This window comes from Mastigoproctus giganteus, chromosome 10 (assembly GCF_048544385.1).
Source record: "Mastigoproctus giganteus isolate SK-2022 chromosome 10, ASM4854438v1, whole genome shotgun sequence".
NCBI lineage: Eukaryota > Metazoa > Arthropoda > Arachnida > Uropygi > Thelyphonidae > Mastigoproctus > Mastigoproctus giganteus.
This window is the reverse complement of record NC_143584.1, coordinates 40,037,459-40,057,708: the sequence shown is the minus strand read 5'-3', so window position 1 is coordinate 40,057,708 and position 20,250 is coordinate 40,037,459. Positions and strand designations below refer to the sequence as shown.

Below are 20,250 nucleotides of genomic sequence, written 5' to 3'. Positions count from 1 at the left end.
TTGATAAGGGACAATCTCGGTATGTGAACAACATCGTGACAGGTGACGAGACTTGGCTGTACTATTACGATCTGGCGACCAAGGCTCAAAACAAAGTTTGGGTCTTTGATGATGACGACACACCCGTAATTGTCAGAAAATCCCGATCTGTAAAGAAGAAAATGATAGCTGTATTTTTCAAATCGAGTGGAATTGTGGAACGTGTCGTTTTGGACACGCAGAAGACAGTCACAGCTAAGTGGTATACTGAACAATGCCTGCCTAAAGTCATTGGATCTATGAAGAACCTGCGGCCAAAGTCAAGAATGGACACCTGGTACCTCCATCACGATAATGCTCCAGCTCACCGCGCCAAAGCCTGCACCGAATATTTGACCACGACAGGACTGAAACTTCTTGAGCACCCTCCCTACAGTCCAGACCTTGCTCCCTGCGACTTTGCACTGTTCCCGCATGTGAAAATGAAGCTAAAAGGGAGGCGGTTTTCCAGTGATGAGGACCTTCTACGGGCTTGGGACAACAAGTGTGCTTTACTCCCTAGTGAAACTTGGCAGAACTGGTTTAAAGATTGGTTTCGGAGGATGGAGAGGTGTATTGAATGTAGAGGAAATTACTTTGAAAAAATTAAATAAACAAAGCTGTATTGCAAAACTTTCCTAGTACCCTTTGTATATCAGGGTTAATGTCCAAGTTTGGAGACGATATGAATGTTGGCAGGGTTGTTAATAACAGTAATGATAGTACGCTACTGCAACTGGATCTGGAAAAGTTGAGTGGATGGGCTGAGAGGTGGCAAATGAAGTTTAATGTTGACAAATGTAAAATGTAAAGTACTGGATATTGGTAGCAGTAACTCCAGAGTAATGTATCAACTGTGTGGTACTACAATCAGGTTAGTGGAGAATGAAAAGGACTTGGAGGTAACTGTGCAGTCAGATATGAAGTTTTCTGAGCAGTGCAAAAAGGCTGCAAGAGTAGCTCATGGTACCTTGTCAATAACATACAGGAATTTTGTTGGCAGGGATAAGGAGGTGATTGTCCCCCCCCCCCTTGTATAACGCAATGGTCAGGAGCCCTCCTTTTAGGAAGGATGTGGAGCTACTGGAACGAGTACAGAGAAGGACAATGAGATTGGTGGATGGAACAAAGGTTGCTGTTAACAAGAAAGGCTTAAGTTGCGCAAATTACAGCATCTGGAGACTAGACTCTGGCAAGGTGATCTCATTCAGGTGTATAAAGTCTTGAATGGTCTGAGCAAGCTCAATGCTGATGGGATTCTTTCATTTGCTCAGATTACTCACCTAAGGAGACTTAAATTAAAATTGAGGAAAGACAATTGTAGAATAGATGTGTGGAAATTTGCCTTTAGCCAGCAGGTAGTTGATAGTTTCAACAAACTTCCAATTGTCATAGTGGAGGTTGACAACTTAAATAAGTTAAAGGCAGAAATAGACAAGCATTTGGAATGAATGGATGGGTGAAATGGGAAGGGTTTTTTTTGGCTCATGCTATAAAAGCTTTATTTCTTGCATCACATGCCACTGCTAATGCTATAGATAAAATCCTAGGAAAAGTTATTTTCTAAGCATCTTGTTCCTCCAGGACAATGCACCTGCTCACGAGTTGGTCATTGCCATGGCTGCACCGTAAGAATGCAACTGTAAAATCTTGGACCACCCCCCCATATTCAAAAGACTTAGCTCCATTGGACTTTTATTTATTTCTCAATTTTAAAAAATACCTGACTGGCATCCATTTTCCCATTAACAGCAATGTCACTGCTACAGTGGATGCATTCCTGGAAGCCTAAGAGAAACATTCTTCACAGCTGGAATCTATGCATTGAAGCATTGGTGGCAAAAGCATATCAAATTCAAAGAGATTAACTATATTGAAAAGTAACATGTTACCAGACTCAACAAGGTCTGCAAAACTACGCAAGTAACAAGGTCTGCAAAACTACGGTAGAACCTCACAAATCTGGAAAAACTGGGACTTTGCCTTGTCATATTTTTTAAAATCAAAATTTGTGAAATGTAATATTGTTGAGAACTGTTTTTAGTAAAGTGCACAACTGCTGAAAGCAGCATTGCTGCTATGACAATGTGTTCAAGTCAAACTTAACAAGCAACAAATAAACATATTAAAATTATTGATAAAGAAAGCCAAACTATTTCATAACAACAGTCTGGGTTCCCAGACCTTTACAGCTGCTACATAGTCATCACCAGTAGCTGTGAAATTGGTACATACAGGGCGATTTTTTTTTTCCCATCATCTAAAGAACGAAAAATATTGTTTAGAAACAAATTATTATGAACTATATTTAGCAGTGTTCGGAAACTCAGACATAATGTGTTCAGTGCGTCCTCTACATTTATCAATTGGAGTTGGAGTGTGAAGTTGAAAAGAACATGATCTTATGCTTCCTCTGACAGAAAAAAATTAAGTTCAATCACTTTCTTCAGTACAGGAATGGTTTGTGGATTCTTCTGAAATACTCTCTATTTGAAATAACCCCAGAGATAAAAATCACACGGTTTTAATTAAGATCACATAAAAGGCCATGCCAGTTTTATGGCAGTCAGAAACCACTCTATTGTCAAAAATTATATAGGAATTTCAGCATACAGAAACACCTAATCAAATCTACAAACCGTTTTCTACAAAGTAATGATATTATTGGTACAAGATACCTGAGGCTAGCAAAACTGCAAAAAAAAAAAAACGTAGTGGCAACTAAATTGTATTACATTCACTAGAAACTTCAATATAGCTTCATGAAACAGCACATTTCTCCAATATTAATAAAATCTCACTAGAATATGAATATGATTGATTAGTTAACTGAAAAATCACATGTCATAATGATAATGTATATCTATTATTGATTGTCCTAATAATGTCTTATATATGCTATCATTAAAACTGAATATCATAAATTATAAAGCAAGCAAGCAAGGTATGGCTCAGAATGTGATGCCTATGGAAAATTTTCCATAGTCACTAAAACCAACAGCTACGAGAAAGTTTTCTCAAGTGAGCAATATGGTCTAACTGCTGATCGCAACTGAGAAGTATACACACCACAGCCCTACCAAAATGATTTTTGCATTATATTCAGGGGTTTGATTTTGGGGGAACTTGCTATTTCAGAATGTTTTTTTGTTACTTGCTATTATAGCTGTTATGGTAAAGTTAGCAGGGTAGCATATAATTTACAGTGATTACAACAGAACTAGATATATTTTTTTTTTTTTTCCCCCTTTTCTAAATGTAACATTTTCAAACAGTGTCTAGTTTCTGAAAATTGTGGATTTATGAGATTTTATTGTACTAATAATTTTATTTAAATAAAAAAAAACAGAATTTGATGAATGACTTTAAATAAGGAACATTCTAAAAACTTTGTCTTGGATGTTATGGTAGACAAAGGCTACTATGCAAATGAATTGCTAATTCTGATTACTAGCTAATAAATCATGTATTAATCAAAACCCGAAAACACAGCTGACACTATTGTTATTTATAGAATATTAGTGTTCAATTTTATTTTCATTAGAGAAAGCAGATACCTATTAATGCAAGAACAGTAACAAGGAACAGTAAAACACTTACTTGAGCAAGAGTTTGGAAGAAAATATCAGCAACCGCAGTATGTTCCCGAAGATCTAAAACCATCAGAGTATAAAGTTCATTGTATGAAAAAAGTTTAATAGTATGTTCTTTTAAAGAGTTATCTCACTTTTCAATTTTATAATAATAAAAAATTCCAAAACATTAATTTGTATAAAAATTGCAAACCAAAGATATTTAAATTCAACCCCCCCAACCACATTTTCTATTTCTAATTCAACACATATCAACTAGATCTGTTAATGGAATGCTGAAAAAAAAAAAATGGGGTGGTTGCATGCTTGTTTTCACATTGCTGCCCACTTCTTTCCGAAAAACTAGAGATTGGGTAGAGGAAAGAAGGAGATTTTTGGGCCAAAATGGGAAGAAAACATGAGAATTTTTTGGAAAAAAAAAAGTTTTTAAGCCCACCTTGGACTTGAAATAAAATTTCATTGACAACATAGATTTTAAAAAAAGAATTATTACAGCCAGAGAACTGTTTAGCAGTATGCTTTCAAACACTGAATTACTTGGGATTTTCTGTCTGTGGAGTTCTATTTTGATTGTTTATTAGGTATCAACTGATTATGACTACTTCAAGAAAGATACTAAAGCAGCCTTAACCTTCAGAAATACTTGGTCATAGTGTTCATAATAATGGCCCTACTATCTAGAATTTACTGTCAAGAGCATTTCCAAATGCTTCACCAGAAAGAGAGGATGTAAACTCAGCATTTTGAAAATACATAAAAAGTCACCAATATAACAGTTTTTTGGTTTATTTTATGCAGATAAATTAAAATACATTTTTTATAATAAACATAAGATAAAATTTAATAAAATCTGTAATAAAAATTTGTGTATTGTATGAGAAAACAGAACAGAACATCAGTATGTGGATATGAGGTACTGCACTGAAGAACTATGTTCAAGTTTTCAAATGTTTCGGCATAACATTTAAAAGAAACAAAGAAAATAACATGCTAGAATTATCAGCTTGGATAATTTGCTTGGATTATTTAGAATTATTTTCACAATTTTAAAGTTTGCGATTGAAAAGATTTTCTTGAGAAGTTCAGTAATTTGTCTTCTTTCAAAACTTCTCTTGGTTCATAAACTGGATTTTTACATGAGTCAGGGCCACCTGCTTGTACTTTTGAATTTGGTAACTCTGAAAAGTTACTCATATGGCTTTCTTACACTTATAACCTTTTCTTTAAGTATACTGTTCCTTCAGCCTAGATAAATATTAGCATTAGTAAAGGCACATGATGCAAGAAAGCAAGCTTTATAGCATCAGCAAAAAAAAAAAAAAAAAAACTCTTCATTTCACCCAACCACCCACTCCAAATTTTTGTCTAGTTCTGCCGTCTTGGATTTATTTAAGCTATCAACTTCTACGACAGATGGAAGTTTTTTCCAGCAATCAACCACCTGTTGGCTAAAGACAAACTTCCGCACATCTATCCTACAACTGTCTTTTCTCAATTTGAGTTTATGTCCCATGAGCTGATTAATCTGAGCAAGAGGAAGAATCCCATCAGCACTGAGTATGCTTAAATCATTCAAGGCTTTATACACCTCAATCAGATCACCTCGCAGGTGCCTAGTCTCCAGACACTGTAATTTGCAAAACTTATGCCTTTCTTCGTAAGAGTAACCCTTTGTTCATTCATTAACCTTGCTGCCCTCCTCTGTACTCATTCCAGCAGTTCTACAACCTTCTTAAAATGAGGCCTCCAGACCTATATACAGTACTCAAGATGTGGCCTGACTATCCCCTTGTATAAGGCAATAGTCAGGCCACATCTTGAGTACTTGGGCCACATTGTGTACCAGTCTTCCATGCACAAAAGAATGAAAAGCCTTTCTAAGATCCAAATATATGATATCAAAGTTATTCACTGCATCCAGTTGCTTTGTCACAACATCAGAAAAATTCCTGTATATCATTGACAAGGACCTGCACAATTACCCCCAAGGTCTTTTTCATTCTCTACCATTGTCAGTGTAGTACCACACAGTTGATTGTTCCTCTGGGGTTACTGCTTCCCATATGCAGTACTTTACATTTGTCAATGTTAAACTTCAGTTGCTATCTCTCACAGCCCATCTGCTCAACTTTTCTGGATTCTGTTGCAGCAAAGTACTGTCATTAGTGTCATTAACAACTTTGCCAACCTTCACATTGTCTGCAAACTTGGACATTAAGCACGATATATACCATCATCAATATCATTAATAAATACAAAAAACTACAATAGATCCAACAGTGAGGTGCCTCTGTAGCCAGGTGGGCAGGAGCAGCAGTGCGTAGCACACGCTTCTTGATTAGACTGGGGCTCGAACGGTAAGGTCAAAACGGGCATATGCGGTAAGGTCAGGGAATGACCACCGCATATTCCCGGAGCAATATGGCCTTAATTGCTAATGCTCCTAACAAACAAACAAACAAACAAACAACATCCAACAGTGAACCCTGGGGAACTCCACCAATAACATTAGTACACGAAGAGCAGTGTCCATTGATTACCACACTCTGTCTTCTCCCATTCAACCAGCCTTTTATCCATAGCAGCAATTTACCTCCAATGCCACACTGCTCCAATTTGTGCAGCAGTCTTCCATGTGCAACAGTATCAAAAGCCTTCCTAAGATCCAAGTATATAATATCAAAGTTATTCTCTGCATCCAGTTCTTTTGTGATTGCATCATAGTATCCAATCAAGTTGGTCAGGCAAGACTTTCCTTAACGTAATCATGCTGTGTCCGGGCTATAACTGAAGTCTTGTCTAGATAATCCCTGCAGTGCTTCTTTAACCAGTGCATCCATTAATTTCCCTGGAACAGAAGTTAAACTAACAGGTCTGTAATTACTTGTGTCACCCTTTGATCCACCTTTGTGAATTGGGGTTGCACATCTCCAGTCCATGGGTACCTCTCGTAATTATGGCTAAGAGTTTGCTTACTTCCTTTGCTGCCTCCTTTAATAAAACTGGATAGATTCCATCCACCCCAGGTGCCTTTCTTATGTTTATCTTCAACAATTTCTCCTCCACTTTGCTCTCAGTTATTACAAAATCATCTAGATCACTGCCAGAGGTTAATTCATCTCTGGCATTCCCCTCCCTGAATAACTCCTCATGTGTGAATGTAGATGCAAAATACTCATTTAGTTTGTTAGCTACCTGAGCAGGATCACTATCAGTTGAAATATCAATATCAAGTGGACCAATCTGATTCATCCCTTTCCTTCTAGAGTTTATATAAGTAAATTTTTAAGTAAAATTTAACCAATACAGCTAAATTTCTTACACTTATACCCTCTTCTTTAAGCAGACTTGTCAAATTTACTATTGTTCTACCAGCCCACATAAATTTACCCAAAACAGTCAAAGTGTACATATGATTCTTAAAACTTTTTTTACTTTAGTGGCACACATTAATTGAAATTGTTTAAGTCTATATTTCCTTCAAGTATTTTTTTTCCATTTCACAGGAAGGCACGCCTACATACCTTCCTGTGAAATGGGAAGGCGTGCAGCCAATGGCTCTCAGCAAATATCCGAACAGATAACTTTTTCGATGTTTTTGTGCTGTTTCCTTTTGACTTAATTAACATATTAAACTGTGTTAAAATAGTTTAACAATCCTAGCCATGTTTCATTAGCTTAATTAAAACATGATATTCGTAGAGATTTTGTATCGGTGATTTAGCGTGAATATTGTATCACATAACTAATAGAGAAGGGCATAACAGGCAGGGCCGGATTTACGCACAAGCTATTTAGGTACAGCTTAGGGCCTCACATTACAAGGAGCGCCTGCATCAGTATAGAAACATTAATCAAAAAAATTATTTAAAAATAATGAACATCAGTATACAAAAAAAAAAATGAAAATTATTGTTCCTATTATAGACTTTTTGCTTTTACTTGTCATAAAAAATAATTTCTCACAATATACTTTGGTAGTTTTTATAATGCACGCCTATTTTTGGAATCAATAAATTACGAATGTGCCAATGGCAAGTGTCAAATGGGAGATTGTTTGCTTACTTATAGCAGAAAGTGATGCAAAACTGGGAAGCTAATCTTTTGTCAGACAGACAGTTTGATTTGTGTTTTATGTTAATATGTATGTGTGATCTTGTTAAAGTGAGCAAGACTTTAAGAATAGTTTAACAATAATATACATATTACTGTTAAACAATATTATTTAATAAAATAATTATCTTTATTTAAATTGTGATATGAGTTAGAAACATATGGTCCTTGAGGTTGTCACAGACATTCTCTCAGATTTGCCAGACAAACTGCACTTGCTACCTTGGAGTCTAAAACGCTTATGGAACTGATATTCGGGTGACAGTCAAGTCAAGTGGACCCAATTTCGGTGAAGTCCGGACGGTCTGTGATAACCAAATCCTCTGCTTGGTGGGACTGTTAGTAATCCTGGGTATAATTATAGTAAGCTATTGGCCGCAACTTTTGCCCATCTCTGCTCCCACCTCTGTTCAAACCAGATGGTTCTGTTGCCACTTCAGCCAAGGATAAAGCTGACCTGCTAGCATCCCATTTTTCTTCCAACTCATATATTAATGATCTTGGTAAAACACCTGCCACCATTCCCAACACGCTCCATTCAATGCCTCCTATAGTCTTCCGTCAAAAGGATGTCAGAAGGATCTTGATGCTAAGAAAGCTCCAGGTCCCGATGGTATTTCTCCACTTGTTCTCAAAATCTGTGCTCCTGAACTTACTCCTATTTTTGCCGCCTTTTTTCACTTTCTTATTCCAAAGGTGTTTTTCCTTCTGCTTGGAAATTTGTTCATATCCAGCCAGTTCCCAAAAAAGGGTGACAAATCCCTCCCATCCAATTATCGTCCCATTGCAATTACTTCTACTCTTTCTAAAGTAATGGAAAAATCAATTAACCACCAACTCTTAAACTACCCAGAAACCTTCCATCTGATCAACGATCGCCAGTATGGATTCCCTCAGTGTCGATCCACTGATGATATTCTGACTTACGTTACCCATCTATGGACTAATTCAACGGAAAGGTTCGGTGAAACACAAGTAGTTGCTCTTGACATCTCAAAGGCTTTCGATCGTGTTTGGCATAAAGGTCTTCTAAACAAGCTTCCATCTTATGGTTTGCCAACTGTTTTTAGTAATTGGTTATCCAGTTTTCTCTGTGATCGCTTACTGAGGGTGATGGTAGATGGCTCTCTGTCTTTTAACTTCTCCACTAATGCCGGTGTCCCCCAAGGTTCAGTTCTTTCCCCCACTCTTTCCTCTTGTATATTAATGACCTTCTTCCATTGACTGGAAATCCTATCCATAGTTTTGCCGATGATAGCACATTGCATTCCACTTTCCATTTTGAGAAACCTTGTGCTGCTCAATCAGCTTCAATTTCTCGAAAATCTGCTACCGATTCCTTAAATGCCGATCTTCAGGTAATTCTCCAGTGGGGCAAAGACAACTTAGTTGATTTCAACCCTTCTAAAACTCAGTCTTGTCTTATATCTTGCAAAAAGGATTCTTCTGCTCCTATGCTTATCTTTAGTGACATTCCGATTTCTAGGAAAAATGATATATCTCTTTTGGGGATTACCCTGACTTGTAAACTCTCTTGGCAAAAGCACATTACAAATATTGCTTCTTCCACATCTAAAAAAACTTGGTTTTCTCTTTCACTCTCGGCGTTACTTTTCTTCCAAACAGCTGCTCACTCTGTATAAATCGCAAATCCGCCCTGCCATGGAATATTGTTCCCACATCTGGGGGTGGTGCCCCCAAAACCTCTCTTAGGCTTCTTGATTCCATTCAGAAGAGGGCAGTTAGGTTAATTAATGATTCATCTCTAACAGAATCTCTCCACTCGCTCTCTCATAGACGTACTGTTTCTGCTGCATGCCTCTTCTACAGATACTTCCATGGGCACTGTTCTTCTGAATTGGCTTCTATAATTCCCGCTCTCTCTCTCTTTCACAAAACGGTCCAAACCCGTCCCGCCACCAGCCAATATCGATTTACTGTCCAGCTTCAAACTCACAGAACCAACTTTTCATCTTCCTTAATACGTATTTCCTGAAAATTACAGTCTACAGAAGTTCAAGTCCAATGTCAACAAATATCTTCTTTCGTCTTCTCAACCTTCAACCCAAGCATGGTACTAAGTACCATAGGTTCTAATACCTCGTGTTTCGGGTTTACATAAAAAAAAAAAAAAAAAAATATAAAGAAAAGTTGAGATGGGCTGAGAGGTGGCAACTATGATGAAGTTTTTTAAGCAGTGCAGATGGTCTGCAAGAGTAGCTCATGGTGTCTTGTCAATGATATACAGGAAATTTTCTAGCAGGGATAAGGAGGTGATTATTCCCTTGTATAAAGCAATGGTCCAGACAAACCTTGAGTACTGTATACAGGTCTGTAGGTCTCATTTTAGGAATGATGAAGAGCTGCTGGTACAAGTACAGAGAAGGCAACAAGATCAGTAAATGGAACAAGGGGGTTGCTCTCATGAAGAAAGGCTTAAATTTTGCAAATTACAGTGTATGTTCCAACAGAATATAGAGCTATTGGAACGAGTACAGAGAAGGGCAACAAGATTAGTGAATGGAACAAAGTGTTGCTCTTACAAAGAATGACTAAGTTTTGCAGATTACAGTGTCTGGAGACTAGGTACCGGCGAGGTGATCTGATAGAGGTGTATAAAGCCTTGAATGGTTTGAGCAAGCTCAATGCTGATGGGATTCTTCCTCTTGCCCAGATTAATCACCCGAGGGGACATAAATTCAAATTGAGGAAAGTCAATTATAGTATAGATGTGTGAAAATTTGCCTTTAGCCAGCGGGTGGTTGATTGCTTCCATCTGTCGATGTAGAAGATGACAGCTTAAATAAATTCAAGACAGAACTAGACAAACATTTGGAGCAAAATGGAAAGTTTTTTTTTTTTTTTTGGCTGATATTGTATAAGTTTGCTTTCTTGCACCATAAGCTAATATTTTATGTAACATAATTTATAGATAAAAATAATCGATCAGCAATAATAAAATAATCAATTTAATAATCTAAATAAATAATTAACTTGCATAATGTCATTTGCAATATTATAATAAAAGCAATAGTGAATAACAAAATTTATAGTGTAATAAAAGCAATAATTATTGTTTACTAAAATTAAAAAAAAATTTTTTTTTTACTTATCATAAATAAATTTTGCTTACAGGCTCATTTATCTAGTTTACCCAAAATTGACACCTATTTTAAAGTAACACAAATAAACAAAGAATCATCTATTGAATTTTTTTTTGGTAGTTGTTGGCGCATCAGCTTCTGTGACCATAGTGCACCTCCCAACGTCTTTGCAGTACTTTGATCCAAGCCCGAGGCGGGATTCGAACCCGCGACCTTTGGGTTGCCAGGCAGGCACCTTACCCACCTGGCTAGCCCGGTCGGCCCATCTATTGAAGATTGACCTGATGTATCAATACCAACTATTCCTATAGATATTTCGAGTGCAATTACATCTAATCCTGATATTGGAGACTATAAAACAGAAACTATTCCTATAGATATTTTTAATGCAACTACATGTGATCCTAATATTTCAGACACAGAAAAGAATCAACATACTACGATACAGAAAAGAATCAACAAAACATCAAACGTTGTGAGGTGATCTGACTGAAGTGTATAAAGCTTTGAATGGTTTGAGCATGTTTAATGCAGATGGGATTCTTCCTGTTGCTCAGAATAATCGCCTGAGAGGGCATAAATTCAAATTGAGGAAAGACAGTTGTAGGATAGATGTGTGGAATTTTGCCTTTAGCCAGCGGGTGGTTGATTGCTGGAACAAACTTCCATCTGTCATTGTAGAAGCTGATAGCTTAAACAGATTCAAGGCAGAACTAGACAAACATTTGAAGCGAGTGGATGGGTGAAATAAGAAGGGGGTGTTTTTTTTTTTATGTAGCTGATGCTATATAAGCTTGCTTTCTTGCATCATGTGTCCCTGCTAATGCTAACATCTATACAAAATGCATACAACGACGTGGGTCTATGGAGTGCTTTAACTAAGGATGATATCTCATTTTGGGTTTAGAAGGGAACTGTTGACTGTCAACAATGGAAGGAATCATTTGAAAAATCAAAATAGATATTTAAAAATCAAATAAGGTATTGCTACCAAGAACTCGTTCACTCCACAAAAATGAATGGTGAAAAGTACAGTTGAGAGTGGCTAGTATATTCTCTATCAACTGCATGTGTCTACTGTTTTGTATGCAGGCTTTTTTACAAATTCATGTTGCACTTCAGCCAATGTTGGCTTTAAGGACTGGCAAAACCTTGTTTTAATTAAACATGAGAGTTCAACCGATCATAGAGCAGCTTTGCTCACATATTTATCAAGAAAAGGTGGATCCACTTTAGATTCAAAATTAGATAAACTAATTATAAAAGAATAAAAAATATTGGAGGCAGGTGCTTCAACACATGTGATGATGAAAAATTTAATTCACCTGGAAATGGAAATTTTTCTTGGATTATTAGAACTAATTGTTCAATTTGATCCTTTTCTTGCTGATCATATTGGACATTATGGGAATTCTGGGTCTGAAAAGCCAGTGTATTTATCTAAAACAACATGCTACAAAATTATTAATTTAATTGCTAAAAAAGCAAGAAAATCTATATTTGAAGATTTAAAAGAAGCTGCTTATCTTAGTTTGTCTACCGATTCTATGCCCGATCTGTCACATATTGATCAATTAACTGTTATTGTAAGATATGTCTTCACAATCATCCCGTTGACCGATTTTTAACATTCGACTAGAAAACCATTCTGGAGAAAATTTAGCCAATTTGATATTTGATTATATTATAAATGAATGTAACACTGATTTTAGCAATGCGTAGAGGACAGTCCTATGATAATGCAGCCAACATGTCCTGAAAATATAAGGGTATGCAGCAAAAATTTTTAGAAAAAAAAAAAAAAAAAAAACATGCCATATATATTCCCTGTGCCAGACATTCGTTAAATTCGGTCAGCTGTGCTGTAGTTGATTGTTGCGTGCAGTAATTTCTTTGCAATTTTGGAAAAAACCTATACATTTTTCTCTGCTTCAACAAAACGATGGTCTATTTTAAAACTGGGTTTGCGATCAAAATCTGAAGTTCCAAAATGTCTTTCTGACACTAGATGGGAAGCACATATTAAAGTGAAGAGCAATTATGAATAATTATGATTCAATTATCAATGCTTTAATTAAATTTCAGAATGATGAATATGAAAATAGTGAAACCAAAACAGAAGCCTCTATTATCCATGAAAAAATTGAACTTGAATTTGTTTATGCATGTATTATGGAATTATATATTGGAACAGTTTCACAAAACCAGCAAAATATTACAAGACCCTCAAACATCATTAAGTACATGTTCAAAACTGTATGCATATTTATCAGTTTCATAAAAGAAACCATTAATAGTTCAATGAATTTGAACAAAATGCAAAATAAAAATTGCCAGATAACATAGATTATGATTAAGAGAGTGTAAAGAAAAGAAAAAAGATCTAGAAAAACACAGATTAATGATGGAAATGCATCTGATATTAAAGATCTTCCTGCAAGAGAGAAAATCTTTCATTTCTTTCGTGGATCGTTTAGGAAGTAATTTACAAAGAAGAGCTGAAGTATATAACAATATTTCTCAAAAATCTTCATTTTTATTAAATTTAGACCAGAGAGATGAAGAGTGCAGAGAAAATGTAAAAATTTTATTAAATAATTACCACAAAGACAGAGATTAGCATTAGTAGAGGCATTTGATGCAAGAAAGCAAGTTTATGCAGCATCAGCCAAAAAAAAAAAAAAAAAAAACCCACTTCCACTTCACCCCTCTGTTCGTTCAAAATACCTGTCCAGCTGAGCCTTAAACTTATTTAGGCTATCAACCTCCACCACAAGGGATGGAAGTCTATTCCACCAACCAACCAACCACCCGCTGGCTAAAGGCAAATTTCCTCACGTCTATCCTACATCTGTCTTTTCTCAATTTGAATTTATGCCCTCTCAGGTGATTATTCTGAGCAAGAGGAAGAATTCCATCAGCATTGAGCATGCTCAAACCATTCAAGGCTTTATACACCTCTATCAGATCACCTCGCTGGTGTCTAGTCCCCAGACACTGTAATTTGCAAAACTTAAGCCTTTCTTCGTAAGAGCACCCCTTTGTTCCATTCATTAATATTGTTGCCCTTCTCTGTACTCGTTCCAGCATCTCTATATTCTTCTTGAACTGAGGCCTCCAGACCTGTATACAGTACTCTAGGTGTGGCCTGACCATTGCCTTATACAAGGTAATAATCACCTCCTTATCCCTGCTAGAAAAATTCCTACATATCATTGACAATACACCATGAGCTACTCTTGAAGCCCGTCTGCACTGCTCAGAAAACTTCATATCTGCCTGCACAACCACCCCCAGGTCCCTTTCATTCTCTACCACTGTCAGTGTAGTACCAAAGAGTTGATATGTTGCTCTCCGTTTGCTGTTTCCCATATGTAGTACTTAAACTTCATTTGCCACCTCTCAGCCCATCTGCTCAACCTTTCCAGATCCTGTTGCAGTAGCATAGTGTCAGTAGTGTCTTTGACAACCCTGCCAACCTTCATATCGTCTGCAAACTTGGACATTAAGCTTGATATACCATCATCAATATCATTTATAAATACAGAAAACAATAATGGACCCAATACTGAACCCTGAAGGACTCCACTAATAACATTAGTCCACGATGAGCAGTGTCCATTGATTACCACTCTCTGTCTTCTCCCCCTCAACCACCCCTTTATCCATAGCAGCAATTTGCCTCCAATGTCACACTGCTCCAATTTGTGTAGCAGTCTTCCATGTGCAACAGTATCAAAAGCCTTTCTAAGATGCAAGTATATAATATCACAGTTATTCCCTGCATCCAGTTCTTTTGTGACTGCATCATAGTATCCAATAAAATTGGTCAGGCAAGACTTCCCCTTAACAAAACCATGCTGTGTCTGAGCTATAACTGAAGTCTTGTCTAGATGATCCTGCACTGCTTCTTTAACCAGTGCCTCCATTAATTTTCCAGGAACAGAAGTTAAACTAACAGGTCTATAATTACTTGTGTCGCCCTTTGATCCTCCTTTGTGAATTGGGGTCACATTTGCACATCTCCAGTCCATGGGTACTTCCTCTGAGTCCAAGGAAGCTCTCATAATTATGGGTAAGGGTTTGCTTACTTGTATCCCCCTTTGCTGCCTCCTTTAATATAACTGGATAGATCCCATCAACCCCAGGTGCCTTTCTTGTATTTATCTTCAATAATTTCTCCTCCACTTTACTCTCAGTTATTATAAGATTCTCTAGCTTACTGCCAGAGTTGAATACACCTCTGGCATTCCCCTCGCTGAATAACTCCTCATGTGTGAATGTCGATGCAAAATATTCATTCAGTTTGTTAGCTACCTGAGCAGGATTATCAACAGTTGACCCATCGATATCAAGTGGACCAATCTGATTCATCCCCTTCCTTCTAGAATTTACATAAGTAAAGAACTCCTTGCTGTTTTTCTTTGCATCCCTTGCCAAAGATTTCTCGTAATCTGCCTTCGCCTGCCTAACCTCCTTTGTAACTTGGTTACAGATCAACTTGTATCTATCATAGGCTTAGGCGCCTCCGTAGCCAGGTGGGAAGGAGCAGCAGTGCGTAGCATACGCTTCTTGATTAGACCGGGGTTCGAGCCCATCACCACCAAATACGGAGGATGCGGAAAGGTCATTCAGGGAATGACCACCGCATATCCCGGAGCAATATGGCCTTAGTTGCTAATGCTCCTAAAAACCAAACAACAACAACAACAACAACAACAACAACAATCAGAGGCTTCTGTGTCACGTGGTAATTTGTATGTATCCCATTCATTTTTCTTCTCTGCCATATGTCTCATTAGTTCATCTGACATCCACTTAGGCCTAAACCTTGAACAATATTTCTTAGTTGGTATGTAAAGCCTAGTAGCTTCCAAGATAAGTTCTTTGAATGCTTCCCATTTTGAATTTGCTGTTGGTAACATCATCAGTTGGTCCCACTGTATAGAATTTAAATACTGTCTCAGTCCATTGTAGTCGCCTTTACGAAAGCAATAACCCTTCCCTTTACCCCTAATGGTGGTTATCTCTTTGTGTAAATCCCACTTCAGCACACTGTAATCACTGCCACCTAGTGGTTCATTTAACTGCAGATTCTTAATGCATGAAGAATCACTACTGATAATCAAATCAAGAGTATTACTCCCTCTAGTTGCCTCCTGAACATGCTGATGTAGAAAACAATCATCCAATAAATCCACAAAAGCCTTGCTAGTGTGTGAGTGACCAGCCCCCAAATTCCAGTCAATATCTGGGAAATTAAAATCCCCCATTATAAGACTCTCTGATTTCCTGGCCCAATATTTAGCCGTACAATTTCTTATTATACTCATCAGAGTCATTAGGCCTATAGCACACTCCTACTCTCAATTTTGATCTCCCAGTGCTTATGTCACACCAAACTGACTCGACACTGCACTGTCCAGCAATGTCGACTGGCTTCATTTCCTTGGATTTTATGTGTTTCTTAACTAATAGTACAACCCCCCCTACCTTCCTATCCTGTCTATCCTTTCTGTAGACATTGTACAGAAATTCCAAAACTCCCCAAATTCCAGTTCTGCATTCCTTATATCTGTGTGACACCACGTTTCTGAAATCCCCACAATATCTGCCTTTGATGTTTTGAGCAATACCTCAAATTCATCAAATCTATTTGATGAATTTGAGGTATTGCATTGGTGTACACGCAAGTATACATGCACCTGTTCTTTTTCTTAGCTACCCTAACACAACTTAAGTGTTTATTTGTACCCCAATGATTTCCAGCAATCTCTGAAATATCCTGCATCTTATTTTCCAGGCTGCGGCTCATTCCAATAGAAGCAGTGCAAGAATCACTTTCACCTCTGCCAGTGGCTACTGTTAATCTATTAGTCCTTGTATCCCCCCAATCTAGCAGTTTTCCGACCCACCTAACACTGCCTCGATAGCATCAGCAAACATTCTTGCACCCTTTCTATTTAAGCGTATCCCATCCCTGTAGAAGCAGTCTCTCCTGTTAACAAGTACAGACCAGGCTGAAAAAAAATTCTACCCCTTGAGCCTTGCACAATCTTTCCAGGGCCGAATTGATCGACAGGGCTTTCATCATATACTCCCTCCTATCCTGTCTGGGCAGAATTGCAGACATTTTCAAAGGCTTTTTTTCAACAGTGACCTGTACTTGTTAAGTAATTCCACCGGTCTCCTACTCGTAATATCATTAGTGCCAATGTGTACAACTATACCACCTTTTGTGCCCTTAAAAGATGATATCCGCTCTACAACGTCATCAACCTTTGCCCCTGGCAGACATACCCTGGTCCTGTTCCACCTATTCTTTTTACAAAGCAAGTTTCCCATTTCCCTGACAATAGAGTCACCAACAACTACTAGTTCCTTTGGGACCAGCGCATTCTGCCTTGGGGGCTGCCGCTGTGTTGTGTGATGACCAAGTGTAAGCTCTGACATTGGTGTGGGCAGCTGAGAGTTTGATGGGCTCCTCACTTTTAATCCTTCGAGGGCATCCACCCTGTCCTTCAAGCTCTCATATAGGCCCATAACAATGCTGAGTTGTCGCCTGATTTCCTTACACTCCTTGCATCGCGCACAGACAAAGACATCCCCCATGGCAGTGTCATGTCCCGTACCTGACTGCTCCACAAACATCAAGCAAGTAGTGCATTTTAATAGGCTGTGATTCAGAGGGCAACTGCCCCCCCCCTCAGTTCTCCCCTGAGCCACAGTACTCCCATTAGCTTGAGCCTTTTGCTTTGCTGCTCTGGTCAGAGTCATGATTTCAATTTAATTTCAATAAAATTTCGATTTCAGTACAAAATTAAAACCCTAAACTTATATCCCAACACAGTTATAACGCTATATTTATGTTTCAGTATCGAGTGTTATCTACGAAATCCCTTTATATAACTTCCGTATCAAGTTAAGTATTAATTATTTATTTTTTACTAATTATTTATGTTACTTAACCCAAGTCGTTATATGCATAGTGAAAGGTACAATTTAATTGACAATGAAGTTCAACAAGATTAATTATCTGATTAATTGACAATATTAAGTACTATACTATACTATACTATATTAAGCTTATGCTATCTATTTCGAGATATTATGTTTCGTGTAACAATGGCGGCTATTTACGAATGGTAAACACGTGGATTTGATACCCTTTCCGATACTAAGTAATACCTACACAATCTCTATCTAAGTTACTTTAATCTAAGTATCGTAAATAGGAATATAAAGCTTCTCTAGAAAATAGGTTAATATGCCAATTTAAGCTAATAAACAGAAAATAAATCAGAAAAAACTTCTCTGTTCCAGGAGCGGCAAAAATGTACGTCTGCACAGGCTACTCTTGAACTCAATAAGATGATAACTTATACAAAGATATAAAGCATTTTCATTTGTATATAAAGAAAAATTATTCTCAAACAAATGAGTTTAAATATCAAAATTTATACAATATAATAATTCAAGACAAAATACAATCAGTTTTTCCAAATGTTGAAACTATATTTTGAATTTTTTTTAGTTTGAAGATAACTAATTGTTCTGGAGAAAGATCATTTAGCAGGCTTAAGAGGGTAAAAAATGAATGTCGTACAACCATGCTTAAAAACAAACTCTCTTCTTTGAGCATCTTATATATATGGAAAGTGACAAGCTTAGAAGCTTATTATCATTTGAAGATATTGTTTCAGATTTCATCATAATGATATCACAGAAACGAATATTTTAAATAATTTGAATTAATAATTTTGTTATTAATAAAATTATTTACTAATCATTAAATAAATTATTTTATTTATCTGTTACAAGCAAAAAAACCACATTTCATTTTATTTTTTTACATGTGTTTTGTTTTATTATATTATTAATTTAATTGATATTATTGTTATTATTACCAATGTCAAAAATATTTATTTTTTTTAACAATTAATAAAAACATATGTATTACTATGTACATAGGATTTTATATGCACACTTTGATGAGCATGAAATGCTATTAATCCTAAAATTTACTCAGTAGAGTGGAGCCTCACAAAAGTTACAGCTTAGGGGCCACAACAACCTTAACCAAAGAAACCTGCCTCATGACTGGTTCAGGAAGTAGCAGAGGCTAAGAGGTTTTAAATTTTTAATATGAGATTTTAGTGTCAATGAGCCTGAGGCTCTGAGGATGCTTTATGTGTCTATATGATGATGATGATAATGATGTCCTCATTGTAGTAGTCAGAGATAAGGCATTAGCTGCAGTGATAAAGGTGCAGCTTGGTTAATCTCAGGGTGACTAGTGGGCCCGTCAGATGCCCATTCTATTGAAGTTGTAGCTGGCTGAGGGTCTTTGATGGTTACAGAATCTAGCTATGTAGTCCATCCACTGGTCAAAATCAATCCTTAGGAATGCTGCTGGTGCATGGGAATTATAGATAGGTTTGCATTTCTTGAGGGCTGCTTCTAGATGTTCCTTGATGGCTGCAGCTTTTCCCTATTGAAGATGTCTGTGGGGTGTGAAAATGTAATTCTATCTTGCAAGTTACCTGATTATTTTCATTTAGTGTGAAGGAGTTGCTGGGTATAGAAACTAATGTTCAGTTATGGAGTCCATCTGACTTTGAAATGTGCAGTGATGATGTCTTGGAGGCAGAGTAGTTAGATTATCTGGATCTGTTTATCAGGAGTTTTATTGATAAGCTCAGTGGTTCATAACACTGAAGACAGTCTTGCAGAATACCTGAAGCTGCTTGCAGACAGCATGTATGGTTCAGATATTTAGGTCCTGTTATGGTTTTTACTATTCTTTGAATGAGCTTATTGAAATTAGTCAACACGTTGAAACAGATTATGATGGAGTCATGATCAAACTAAAACTATTCTTTGGTACATTCCTGAACAACACTTGTAAAAGAAGTGAAATGCAGTCAGCTGCATTTCACTTGGTGCAATTTAGACCACAAATTGCACCAAGTTGAAAGGCTACTTGGTGCAATTTGTGGTCCGAAAATTTTTGACAGTGGTCAAGTACAGTCAACTTATTGGATATTAGTTAATGTCCAAAGTCTTGAAGAGGCTTTCAGTTTTCCACTGAGGAGATCATGTGCCGGCGGAAGAATAAGTACCCATAAATGATATTAGGCTCAATGCGGAGATGGTTAATGAGCCAGTCGATCAGCTTGTTCATTACCTGTTAATTCGGGACAGGTAGAACATTAATTTGGAAGCAATGTCCAATAACAGAATCACAGCATTTTAGAGTAACAAATACAACATAAAACTGTTATGTGCTACAATCAGATTAGTAAACAAAGGAGAAGTGTTTAGAGTTGAAGAGAATGGCAGCACTGCCACCTTTGAAATCATATCTGGAGGCACACTACAGCAAAGGGAAGAGATTGGTCTTTCTCTAACTGCATCTCTGT

General features: G+C 37.0%; 1 protein-coding gene across 1 annotated transcript in view; it reads right to left on the bottom strand.

The window, feature by feature from the left end:
- LOC150078994 (importin-13-like) overlaps nucleotides 1-20,250 on the bottom strand; it is a 190,235-nt gene that overhangs the window by 110,985 nt on the left and 59,000 nt on the right. Inside the window, exon 7 of the mRNA XM_090382916.1 lies at nucleotides 3,619-3,671. Within this exon, the coding sequence (XP_090239042.1) occupies nucleotides 3,619-3,671 (53 nt within the window). The remainder of the gene's footprint in view (nucleotides 1-3,618; nucleotides 3,672-20,250) is intronic.